The 13,932-nt window shown below is 40.5% G+C and overlaps 1 protein-coding gene across 1 annotated transcript in view; it reads left to right on the top strand.

The window, feature by feature from the left end:
• The window catches only part of CCDC191 (coiled-coil domain containing 191), a 1,143,870-nt gene that overhangs the window by 352,748 nt on the left and 777,190 nt on the right, over positions 1-13,932 (top strand). Inside the window, exon 6 of the mRNA XM_044073155.1 lies at positions 7,676-7,899. Within this exon, the coding sequence (XP_043929090.1) occupies positions 7,676-7,899 (224 nt within the window). The remainder of the gene's footprint in view (positions 1-7,675; positions 7,900-13,932) is intronic.

Raw genomic sequence — 13,932 nt, 5'->3', positions numbered from 1 at the left:
TTGATGAAGGATCAACAATAAAACATGAACAAATGCAAATAAAACTTAGTAAGGAATACTTTAGAAGACTTAAATTAATCCTTAAAACAGCGTTGACATTTAGGAACAAAATTCAAGCTATAAATCAGTTTGCTCTTCCTGCCCTAACGTGCAGTTTTGGAGTGACTGACTGGCCCCAAAATGTGTTGGATAGTTTAGATAGGAAACCAAGAAGGAGGCTTCATGCTTAACAAATGATTTATAAAAATCAGTTCATAGCAAGATTATATATTCCTCGTTCCAAAGGAGGGATGGGCCTCCTTGAAATTGATTACATGCATAGATCTGCAATTGTGGGACTCCAAATAAACCTGCTGACCTCACAAGACCTAAACGTAGTCAAAGTTTTGAAACATGAGGACACTAAATCTAAGATGACTTCTCTGCTTAATCTAGCAGAAGCATATCAGCATCGAGCAGTAATGGAAATCAGACCAGAAGTAGATAAAAATCAGGCAACAACTGAATGTGCCAAAAAATGAAAGAAAGAATATAAGGTGAAGGACCAGATGAGAAGGCAAGAAATGTGGAAAATGCATAAATATAGTTGCAAGTGCTTTCTCCTATTAACCTGGTGAATTTGGGCATTCTGAGGCAGTGTAGCAACCACCTCATGTACACAGACAACCCTCATCTCTTACCTCCCAACACTCGGACTTGAGAGAGATGCACCTATATCTCCAAATTGGCAGCCATGCACTCTCCAGCCAAGACCAGAATAGCTGGTCAAGAGGAGAAGGTCAACACCTGCACCACACCACATGGAGCACATAGCCCTCCAGAACAGCCACCATCACAGCCCTCACATAAAAACACAAACCACACACCCACCTTCATGGAGGCTCTCAGTAGAAATCTACCTAAACAGCAGAGACCTCCAAGGCAGAAACGCACTTGACCACCACAACACAGCACAAACCACAAGACACATAGCTCATCTACACAGTGTGTCCCTCAACCTAAGCCCTTAAGCAAAGCAGCTTGCCCAATACAATAATCATAGTTGACTCAATAATGAAGCACACTGATGTCCCACTCACTAGACTGAATAAGGAGAAGGTAACAGTCAGCTGTCTATCAGGTGCCAGAATCCAACACATAACACAAACACACACTCAGGTCACTCCACAACAAGTACAAGTATGACTGCCATTGTCCATGTGGGTGTGAATGACCTGAGACACACCTCCCTGGACTACATGAAAAGGGACATGGTGGAGCTCTCGGATTATGTGGCCCAGGCAGGTATGACCCTAGCCCTGAGCAGCATCCTACCATCGTCCAGAGTGGTACCACAGTACAAACAGAAAATAATTGCCTTCAACAATTGGCTAAGTTTCAGGTGTCATTCTAAGGGGATTCAGTATCTGCCTGCTTGGGATGACATGATTGACAGACCTCAATGCTTTGCCAGAGATGGCCTGTATCTGTCACCCCTGGGTTTCCGGGTACTGGCTAAGGCTCTTGCCACCCCATTGTGCCTTTTTTAGGTGGTTTTCCAAAGACCAAATTACCACCGTAATAGCTATAAATAAATGCAATCTGAGGGTCATGCTGCTGAACACTAGAAGTCTAAATCTCAAGATGCACTTGCTCGAAGCACTCCTCAAAATGGAGAAAATTAACATTTGTGCTGTAACAGAAAGCACCCCTGTACTACCAGGTTATAACTCATTCCACACCTTTCAGCCCCAGAACATGGACCGAAGCTCCAAAGGCGGTGGTGTTTCCATATTCATAAAGGATATGCACACGTCCAGACTAGTAGCCCACCATAACACATCTGAGATACTCCAGGTACAACTAATATTGGGTAACATAGCGATTCAGGTCGTAGCCTGCTATAGGTCCACAACCATGTCTCAAGACTCTCATTCCATATTCCTAAGCACCCTGGAAACTATTAAGATCCAACCCAACATTCTCATACTAGATGACTTCAACTACCCCTCCATCAGCTGGGAAAACTACTCATGCACCGATGCACTGGCCCAACGCTTCCTGGAATTCATCAATTCCAGTGCCCTGGACAAGCTCATTCTTAACCCCCACTAGAGGAAGCAACATCCTTGACCTGGTTATTACCAACATGGGCAGACATTGCTCTACACAAATAGTCAATTTCTCTCTGAATAGATCCGACCTCAAACTAATCAACATGGAAAGCCACATCTCACTCACACCCCCTGCAAAGGTATCCACCATGAAAAACTTCTCCAAAGCTGACTTTGGTCTCCTAAAAACAGAGGTGGCTAACTTCACGGCACCAATGCCAGTGGAAAATAGATGCATGACTGCCAAATCATATACCAATGCACTGTACGAACATGTACATAAATGCATGGAACTAGCCATACCCAACAGAATCATAGGTTCATAGGTAGGCACTAGGCTGTCGGCCCTAGGGCCTATACAAGTCTAGCCAAAAAGGTACCCTGGCTTTCGCCACCCAAGAAAATTATTTTCCTGGATGCTCTCCTCCAAAAAAAGGAAGCCAGTCTGGTGGTCCCCTGCCATTAATAAACTCTACAACAGAAGGAAGAAACTGTCACAGAAAAAAGTAAAGTCGCAAGGCTGGAAAAATTCCCTTATTAGCCTCAACAAAAAAGTTGAGATCCCTCATCAAAACCTTCAAAGTCAACGACAAAGGCAGAATTGCAGCAGACACTAAAAACAACCACAAAGCCTTCTATAGTTATATCAAGAAATTCTATGGCAATACCCAGATTTGCTCTGGGTACCTCCTATACTGATAGTTCATTGCCGAAACCGGTATGATGTTGGTGGGGCTATATATTGAATATTAAACTATTGGAGTGCTTAACACATTATGATGCTGGCTGCTTTTTAAACTGTATGTTTATATTTTGGCTGTTTGCATCTGCCGTACTTGCGAGCGTGTTTCAGGACCTCCTATACTGTGCCAACAGATATTGCCAACATACTGGCCAGCAGATTCAGTGCCAGCTTTACCCCTCTCTCCCCCACAAAGGATGAATCTCAATACTGGAAGAGTGCTAGGCACCCAACATTACTGCAGCACAGGTTAAAGCTGCATTGTCTAAGGCCAAGAATACAGCTTCCATGGGACCCAACAGTATCCCTTGCTGTGTTCTACATGAATTACAAAGTGAACTGACACCACATCTGTGTGCTCTGTTCACTCACAGCCTCACCTCAGGTTTTGTCCCTACCGAATGGTGCACTGCTACAGACATCCCTCTCCATAAAGGAGGAGCGACTACAGACCCTGGAAATTATCACCCCATTAGCCTGAGGACTCTGATATGTAAGGCTATGGAGTGCATCATCATGGACCTAATTAACAAGGATATAGGGAATCTCCAAGTTCTAGATTCCACACTATTTTTTGAAAGGTAGATCATGCCTGCTCAACCTCTTTGAGTCAGTCACCAGAGTGGTGGATAAAGGTAAGGGAGTTCATACAGCCTACCTCGATCTGGCCAAGGCCTTTGATACCATTCCTCATTCAGGAATTATTGATAAACTCAGTAGACTAGGCATCAACCCCTATATAGTTAGGTGGGTTGCAAATTGGCTCACAGATAGAACCCACAGTGTGAAAGTAACAGACTCCAAGTCAGACTGCCAACCATTCATGAGTGGAGTCCCACAAGGATTGGTCCTGGGTACTCTCCTGTTTGGAATCTACTTCTTAGAAGTCCAGGTCAACATGGAGCGAATCTGGCTGACCAGATACGCAGATGACTGCAGGCTGGTAGCCATTATTAACTCCCCAAGTGATGCAGACATCCTACAGAAAGGCCTCACTGAGACCAATGACTGGTGTCAAAACCATGGCCTTAAGCTAAATGCCAAAAAATGCATCGTCATCCCCTTTGGGAAAAACTCAGTTCCCATTAAATATCACATTGATGGGAGCCCACTGAACACTGAAGGTGTTGTAAGAGATCTGGGGACACAGGTTGACAGCAACCTCTCCTTTGACCACCACATTGCCACTGTAGTCAGAAACTCCTTCTGTGTGGCACATCTCATTACCAAGGGTTTTGCATCTAGGAAGAAAGAGGTCATCATTTCTCTCTACTCTTCCCTCATTTGATCAATCATACAGTATAATGCCCCATTTGGCATGTACCTCACTAGACACCTGCAACAGCTGGAGAGGCCACAAATGTACCTCACAAAGAGGATCTTAGGCCTTAAGCACGTGTCCTACACAGATAGACTCAAAATCTCCAACTATTCTGTGTCTCATATCGTCTACTAAGAGGTGATCTCTGCTTGACTTACAAAGCCATGTCTGACCCAGCTCTGTTACAAATGCTGCATCTAAAGAAATCCCAATCCCTCTGCACCACGCACTCCAGAGACCTCAACCTCATTACTACAATCAACCGAACATGCTGGAGGGACAGGTTCATAACCCAGAGACTACCCATGCTCTGGAATAGACTTACCATACATGTCAAGCAGAGCACCTCACTAGCCCTCTTCAAGCGAAATCTTAATGAGTGGATGGGAAATAGAAAGTTCACCCCATGGGATCACTCCAGTGGCTCTACTTGATAGAGGCGCTGGGAACCAATGACGGGCGGCACAATGCCAGGGCACTTCTGTGGGCTAGGCTTGTAAAGGCCCCAGGGCCATTAGCCTAGTACACACCTATAAACGAATCTCATGTTGATCAGGAATTAATACAATAATGGTTAAGGAGAGGCGAATTCAAGCCAAGAAATGGAAGGTTAATATTGGCAGCCCAAGGTAGTGGGCTGCATACACGTTGGTTTACAAAGTCCATTGAATGTGTGGGAGAATCAGGAAAATGTAGGTTTTGTAAAACCGAATTGGAAACAGTCACACATCTTGTTGTTGGTTGTGACATACTAATGGTAGAAGAACTGTATACTGAAAGGCATAATAATGTGGTAAGATTGTTGCACTGGGGATTGTGCAAACATTATTGTATTGAAGTGGCTGAAAAACACTGGAAACATGAGCAACAAAGCATCATAGAAAATGATGAAGTTTACATTACATGGGCTCATCCATTACCAACAGTTCAAAAGATAGATTGTAGAAAACTGAATATAGTGGTCCATTAAAAGAAGACAAAAGTAGCATTGATCATTGAAATCGCCACACCCAGTGACCACAGTGTCTTGCGTACTGAGAGACACAAAGTCATAAAATATTAGGATTTGCAGGCAGAAACAAGAGCAATGTGGAAGAAAGATACCCAGACAGCCCCGATAGTAGTAGGAGCAATGGGTCTTATGAAAAAGAATCTACGATCATATTTAGATATGTTACCAGTGCATGTAACTCCATACGAATTGCAGGAGTCATTACTGGGCACATTGTGGGTCTGTGAAGAGCACTCCTGGCTGACATCAAAGTTTGAAACAATACTAATTTCATGAACTTTAATCGTACTTTGACTTAGGAATGGGGTCCATTCCCGTCATGGTAATAGAAACCCAAAAGACTTGGAGAAATTAAAAGAGAGAGATACCATTATATCTTTTATTCAATAGGCCATCTACATATGGAAACATTTCTCAAGATTAGGGACATGCAACAGAATAGGACAAGCCCACAGTCTTACAGACTCATAAGTTTACTTTCTTATTATGGAAAAATAATGGAGAAGGTTATTTTGGATCATTTGGATCAGAAATGGAAAGTTTAGAACTTGAAACCATGTATCAGCATGCATATGTTGAAAATAGATTTATAACCACCTGCAACCTGATGTTCTATAACAGTGTAATAACAGCTATAAATCAGAAATTTGAGCTGTGATGTAATTTATAGAGACTTAACTTTAGCTTTCAGTAGGGTCATGCACAAAATACTGATCAATAAATTAGAACAGTGAGGTATTGATGCAATCGTGATAAGATAGACAGCTGCATGATTTACAGATAGGACACACAAGTATCATACATCAGTTAGGTAAAATTCTAGGTAATAGTCAGGGTATCCCACTGTGATCTTTCACAGGCCCATGCTTGTTTAGGTTGTATCTTTCAAATCTATCTTTTTCATCTGAGGTGTTCTACAGTCTATATGCAGATGACTTGTAAATGGATAAACTGATTATATGTGTTAAAGATAGGACATGTTTGCAAAAGAACTTTTTTAAATAGATCATTTGGGCACAAGTGAATAATATGCTAAGTACTTCAGAACTAAGCATATAAGAAGCCAGTCCAGTGGTGTAGAGGGAAAAAAAAACCTGACTACGGCCCAGCCGACCCAGATTCATTTTGCAGCTTGGGTGACTGACAGAGCAGCAAGGAACAGATGGGCAGGTACTTGTTGATGCACTCTTTAAGGGCAGGCATGGTCCAAAGAAGGGAGTTGTCCGTAGACATAAACAACAAGCGTGGGGGTGGGGAAAGGGAGTGAGTAGGTCATACATTAAAAAAAAATCCCCTCCCTAGACAGAAGCACAGATGAGTTGAGGAGCTGAGTCTCCAGGACTCCCTCAGGATCCACGACTTTCCCCAGCAGGACAGCCTAAGTTATTGAGGAGGGGTGGTTGGAGAGTAGCGTGGACATTGGGTACTGCGGGCCAGGCTGGTAAAGATGAGGTCTGGGAGGACCAAAAGATAAATAAAAAAATAAGCATATATTTGGTAGAAATACATTGAAGGATGTCAGTTTAATACAACACACACTGAAACTGCAGATTCATTTAAGTACATGGGTATATCCAGCTTTGGTTTTTCTAATCATGTTAGCCAATTGGTTAATAATAGTTATAGAACTATAGGTTTAATAACAAAAACTATAAAGTCTAAGAAATCAAAAATGATGAAAGCATTGTTTAAGCTATATCAAACCCAATCTACAGTATGATATAACAATATGTAAACCTTATGAGAAAACAAGCATTAGTAAACTGGAACGAGTACAACAGAAATGTACCAAGGGCATCAATAGATGTGAAAATTTAAATTATGAAATACTAAAGTATCTGAATTTGCACAGTGTCTTAGATATAGATATATTTAGGAGGAGGTCTTATTCAGGTTTAATAGAGCATTTAGAGACAACTATCTGCGGGAGTTTGGGGTTTATCAAAAAGTAGCAGAGAATAATTAGGCAACCTGTGTAGAACATTATATAGGCAGGAAAGCTGCACTAATTGGTTCTTTGAGAGAGTAGCTGATGCATGGAATAAACTACCCAATTATATTAAAGAAGAACTAGTTTAGATATTTTTAAGAAATATTCAGAAACTTAATATGGGAATGATTTTTTATCATATATTGTTAGGCTAGAAGGGAATTTGCCCATGCATGAAATATTTGTATGTATGTATACATAATAACATACTTAGTATTCTGACTTTACTTGGTATTGTACCATGCCTTCTGCCATTCTGCACTGCCGAATGTATGCCTTCCAATAATTTCAGAAAATCTGTGATCTAATGTTTACTTGTCTCTCTCCTTTTCTTTTTGGAAAACGTACTTTTTATTCACATGCTTGATTTGGCTTTCTCCGGTGTAGTCTGTTAACTAGAAGCTTCTGTGACTGTGTCACTGTGAGCTTGGTATTCTCTCCCCTCATATTAAACTGTCTTGCTTTGTAAAATCACATATAACATTTTATTTTTTCTCTTCATGTATGGTATTACCAGGTTAAAGAGAATCGGTTGAAGCGTCAGGCACAGCTGGAACATCAGAGGCGAGAGAAAGCTCTTAAGAAGTCTGCCTTACTAGAGGCCCAGCAGCTTCACCAAGAGGAGGAGAAAAAGAAAGTCTTGAAAGCTAGAAAGGAAGAGCAAGAGATTCAAAGGGAGATGGTGAAACTGCGTAAAGAAATGAATGAGAGAAGAATTATTATGGAGGAAGCAAAGAAGATGTGAGTAAAGAGTGTATACTTTACATTTATGACTGATGTATAATTGCAGCTACAGTTGTGTTGGCACTATTTGTAATGTTTGTTTGCAGCTGAGATTGTGTCGCTATAGTTTATTGTCATTTATATAAATGTCAAATGGCTTGTGTCATACAAGATAATTTAATAAAGATGTTTCTTGTTAAAAAAAAAAAAAAAAAAAAAGAACAAAACAAGGCACAGACTGGAGTACAATGGCTAACTTTTATATACACATTTTTTGCAGTTGCAGACAACTGTCAGTTTAGCTGGTTAGCTATAAGAGGGAAAATTATTAGCTCAGACCTATCAATGTGATGCCTTACAGTGATGGAGGTAATATATGCAAAGTAGCACTGCTCTAGCCATATGCCATGTAACAATGCCAGCAGAAATGCTCCTGTATTTTGCACACATGCATATGCATTTTTTAAGTGATCCTGAATTTCTTCTCCTTTTTTCTCACTGTATTAGTTCTTCATTGACCTTATTGTGATATGCATACCTTGTGTTTGGTTGAACCCATTTGTCTAAGATGAGCTCTCCAATAGGATCATACAGTAGTTTGGTATTTCCAGCTGAACTCATGATATCCAAGGCATTTATTATTATCACTCCTCCAGTAGCCTTTAGGCTATATGGGTTGTGTCATGCCTAGGACACAACAACCGGCCAGCTGAGAAATGCTCATGCTCCTTCCCACACCTTTGCTCTGACTAACTGATTGATTGATCAGCCTTGTGGAGGGGAAATCAGCAGTCAGATTGAAGCTTTCTTTAGTGCTTTCTTGCCTCATCGAGAAGAAGCAGTTCAGAGGCTTCACAGGAGCAGCAGCCAGTTTTTAACTTTTCTTCTGATAAATAACTACCCTTCCACAGTGATTTGTTGCCCTTTAAAAATGCTGTAAGAAACCCAGTATTCATTATGAATATTATAAATTTCCTATCAGGGACCACTATTTTTAGTACTGCTCTAACTTAAAGATTAGTTTTTGTGTGAATAAGTACTGTTTATGTAAATTTTAATATTTTATTGAGAAAGTGTCAGTAAGTATTTTCAATGGGCAGGAGTCTTTTTGACAGTGCACCTGTCATTTTTTCTTGTCAGTGTACTTTAAGGTTATCTGACAGGTGTTTAATGTACTGCTTTGGCATTACTGTGATAGGAGAATGTATAATTTAGTGCAAGTGTGAGTGTGATGCTTATGAACACTTTTTAACAACTTAACTTCCACCTCATTCCAGCAACACAGACTGGCTTTGAGACCTTCTCCTTGGTTGCACTTGGATACTTACCCTGCTCCTGCAGTTTCCTCTCCACTATACCTAGAAAGAAAAAAATAACTTATGAAACAGCCCTTGACACCATGAGCTCCTTCAATGCCTCAGACGATAGTGGGTGAATTTGTAGTGGTCATTTATCGTTCCTCAGACCACTAACTTACCTCTTCAGCTTTCTCTGGTGTAGACGTTATAACCACAACAAACCAGGCGTCAGCCACAGCCTCTTTGGTTGTTCCAGTGTCTGATCCAGGCATGGGAGAGCCATTGTCTCTGGGCCAGTGAGACACTCATAGAGATGCTTCTCGGGGTAGCTGGGGAAAGAGACCTTAAGGCAGGTCAGAAGTCCCTTCTTCAAGTTGAGCTTCAGCAAAGGTTCTACCTTCAAAGAAAAAAAAAAGGTTAAACACTGTTCAGCTAACGACATGCTGTCTATTAGAAAAGATGGTTTTCTTATCTTAGCCAGGCAATTAGATGCTCAGAAGTCCTTACCTAAGGGTAATATCAATATAGCATCAGTGCCTTCAGATTAAGGTCTAAAGGCTTCTATTCCAGATTGTTGCTGGTGCCAAAGAAAGAGCCTTCTTGTAGACCAGTAATCTAAAAGCACCGAAATTCAACATGTTGACTGTTCAGAGTCCATTACCTGTCATCCCTCATGGGAGTTTTTGGGTAACATTAGATCTAAACATACTTATTGTCACAATCCCATACCTACAGGCTTCAGGAAAGTTTTAAGATTCTCTGCCTAGGTCCCATTATCAGTTCACTGCTCTACTCTTTGGGTTTATCTACAGCTTTCTGCATGTTTACAAAGTGTCCAGCTCCAATGACCGCTCATTGCAGACTGACTGACATTCACATATTTCCTTACATAGATTACTTATCTTTGCAAAGTCTTTTCCCAGATGTCAAGAGTCTTTAGAATGTGTTTGTTCTCTTCTGACCAACCTGGGGTTCCAGAAAAATGTTCAGAAATCTTCCTTGAGCCACTCGCACAGGATTTTCTTTCTGGTTTGTTTTCTAGACATCTCACAGCAAAAAAACTTTTTGTACAGGAGAAGGTGGATTTTCATCTATAAATTTGCCTGAGCTTCTCCAATCAGTCTCAGACTTCTGCAAGAGAATTTCTTAGGATCCTAGGGTTTATGATTTGTATGATTCTCATGATTCTTTTAGCAAGGTTACACACATATGAGAAAAATTCAATGGTTTCTAGAAAAATACATGAACCGAACATCTGCATTTGCTGCAGTTTTATATTCCAGATTTGGGCATTGTCAAAAAGGAACTGCACTGGTGGAGATATCAAGTAGAAATAAATCCAGGTCTCCCCTTCCCTCCTCACACACCAAGCCAATGTGTAACCACAGATGCATCAGATTTTGCATGGGGGCAGTTTCCATGGTAGTAAAGGTGCAAGGCCTGTGGTGTTCTTCAGACAAACAGAGCACATCTATTTATTTATTTATTTGTTTGTTTTTTGTTAACTGAGAATCCAACTGAGCCAAAAGCCCTTTTTCAGTGGAGACCCACGGAGTAAAGCTCCAACATATAGAAAATTACATAGAATCAAATACTGTGTAAGTATAAATTAACAATTACATAAAAAGTTTATGCAGAAAATAGGTTAAAATTCACACTGACATTCCAGTTGTTTTACAGAAAACAATCTTGATAGATAACATTGCACAGAAGTGTTGCTATTTACATATGTACAAGGAAGTTGATAATTTCTCATTGGGCTGATGTTATTCATATGAACTATACACCTAAGAGATGCAAGTAATTAGGGTAGAGATAGGTGGAAGGGAGGGGGTGGAGGTGATTAGGTGGGGTCCTGGCATGGGCAGGAGCTGGTGTTAGTAAGGTAGTTTTTCAGTTACTTTTTGAAACTGCTTGTGTGTTTGATTTGTTGAATATTTGCAGAGAGTTTGTTCCAGGCTTGGGACACTGTGCTTTTTGTAAAGTAGTTTGCCTATGTTCCTATTAGGTATATAAATGTCAAGAAGGAGTTGATCATAACTACAGAGGGTCTGAGAAGAAGTATAGAGGGATACTAGAGAGGAGAGAGAAAGACAAGATGATGGTTTATTAAGTAAGATGCAAGTGAGTTGTAGCTGAGATAGAAGCAGTAGTTGAGGAAACTCGAGCCATTGTAGTTGTTTTAGAGCAAGGCAGTGGTGGGATTTGTACGGTTGGTTGCTGGCAAATCTAGCTATTTTGTTATATTTGTTTGTACTAGTTTGTTTATTAAGGTGGATTTTAGGTGTGTAAAGAATAGGAGAGGCAGAGGGAAGGCAGGGAAGGAGAAAAGCTTGTGCCAAAGAAGGTTTGTAGTCAGGAGTCAAGAATTTTGGATTTTTATAGTGGAGTCACAATTTTTGATGTGTCTTTTTAAAACAGTGTTGAATATGTAAGTTGGATTTTAGTTGGCCATCAACTATGGTGCCAAGGAGCTTGGTGTGTGAGGTTCAGGTTTAATGATAGTGTTATCAAGAGATGGTGAAGGTGGATTTATGATGGGAGAGAGATTTTGGAATGAAAAGAAGGAGTTAGTTTTTTTAGGGTTTAGGATAAGTTGGTTATCAGTTAGCCATTTTTTTGATGGTGAGCAATGAGCTTTGAGTAAAAGACTGAAGGTAAGTGATTTATTTTATTTTATTTATTTTAACAGTTGTTTACCAGGATAGTCCGACTGGACAACAGGTGTCTGTTTTCAGGGAGTCCTGGGGAGAAAATCTCCAGAAAGTTACAAAGTAGTTTAATGAAAATGAATTTACAATAGTATAGAAAAGTGATTAACAATAGCTTAAACAGTGATTAAAAAAGAGATTAACAATGGTAAAGAAAAGATCCATGAGTCTGGTGAGTGATGTTGTCAGAGAAGGAGATAACAGTAGAATCATCTGCTTATTGTATAAGGGAGGAGGTGCTGCAGGATGAGTATCCCCCTAGGATAGAGCCTTGGGGGACACCGGTCTGGATAGGTAGGAAAGTGAAGCAAGTGGTTTGCCATCTGACTGCAAAACCAAAAGAGATGCTGGCTGTGATTTATGCATTGTTTTCTCTTCATCGTGTGTGTTCCATGGATGCTCTACAGGTAATTATAAACAACACCACTGTGATGTGGTACATAAACAAATGGGGGGTGCAAAATCTTACCCTCTGTGCAGGCGGGTTATGATGTTTTGGGAGATGTCCTTCATCGTCAGTGTTGCAGTACTGATCCTTGTGTCTTTCTGCCATGCAGAAGGCTACGACCAGCCTGGTTTCCAGAGTCTTTTCTACATCCCTAGCCAACAGACTTCTGATGGCTGACATTGAGATTACAGGGTATAAGATGAGCATCCATCAGCACCACCCTGTTCTTTCTAGCTGTGAGTCTGATGTGCTTCTTTATGTACCAGACTCTAACAGTCCTTCGGCCAGTTCATTTTTCTCCATTGTTTCTACAAATGTATTTCAAATAGGTTCATAGGTGTATACTAGGCTAGCAACCCCTAAGGCTTTTATAAAGCCTAGCCATACAACCCAAATGTTTCACACAAATTATATGTTTTAGATGTTTATATAGGGGCAATTGTTAATTATGACATGATTTACTGACTGCTTCTGTCCGTTAGAGATGTGGCTGCCAGACCAGGGGTGAATTATCGATTTCCCATCCAATGGTCCAAGTTACATTTAGGTTAGAGAGGGACTTTGTTTCCCATAAATGGGGAGCCTATTCCGGCGAAAGGAAATTCTCTAAGATACATATCTGTTTCTCCAACATGTTCTATTTATATTGCAAGCAAAATTTAGCTTTTTAGATCAAGTAGCTCTGATGCTGTTTGTTTTGCAGATGTGCAAAAGGTGCATCAGAGCAGGGTCCACTCCCCACTGGGGAACCTTTTTTTCTGGTTAATGTTCAAAAAAGTTAATAACGGCTTGAAGTGTGGGAAGTAAGTCCTGTATAAAGACTTTAATTCTTTTTGTCTGCTTTATTTGGGGCTTCAGCACAGCCTTTCCATTTGTCAGAATTGTGCTAGACTTAGAGCGAAGACCCATAAGAGTAGGGAAGAAGTCCTTGCAGCCCACATGGACTTCCTCAGACTAGGTTCCTGATGCTCCTTAACCTTCCATGGCTTATATCGCTACTTTATCAAAGAAATGAAAAGACAAAATTCCTAAAGAAAGGGGCTCTGCAAATGATTAGCTCTATAGAATTCCTTATCTCTCCAATCATCTTACATAGCCTTAGAGCAAAATATAGTGGCAAACAAGCTGAACATGACCAGGACAGCCCCTCACAAATTGAAACTGAACAAGAGTCTTCCAGGAATTGATCCAGTTGCAGGGAGCACCTTTTCCTCATTTCAAAATATACAACCGAACAAATTCTGCTGTAGGGCTCTTTGCAAGCAAGTCTGGAAAACAGATGCATTTTCTTTCCTGTTGTCAGGAATGTACCTTTATGCCTTTCCACTGATATCCACAGTAATTCTGAAGATTTCGAAGTACTCTCCTAAAATCCTTGTGATGGATAATTGGTTCTGACTGATATCCACAGTAATTCTGAAGATTTAGAAGTACTCTCCTAAAATGATTGTGTGTAACTGGCCAGGAGCAGTTACCACAAGCTTCCTTACAGACTGGACTTTACTCACACGAGACAAATAGATTTCATATACCCAGATCTCAAACAACTTCATCTAATTGGCTGAATGCTTGAATTCTGATACCTTTTCGACAC

Source organism: Protopterus annectens, chromosome 5.part1 (genome assembly GCF_019279795.1).
Source record: "Protopterus annectens isolate FY-2018-M chromosome 5.part1, PAN1.0, whole genome shotgun sequence".
Lineage (NCBI taxonomy): Eukaryota > Metazoa > Chordata > Ceratodontiformes > Protopteridae > Protopterus > Protopterus annectens.
The sequence above is the reverse complement of the archived record's forward strand: the minus strand, read 5'-3'. Positions and strand labels throughout refer to the sequence as shown.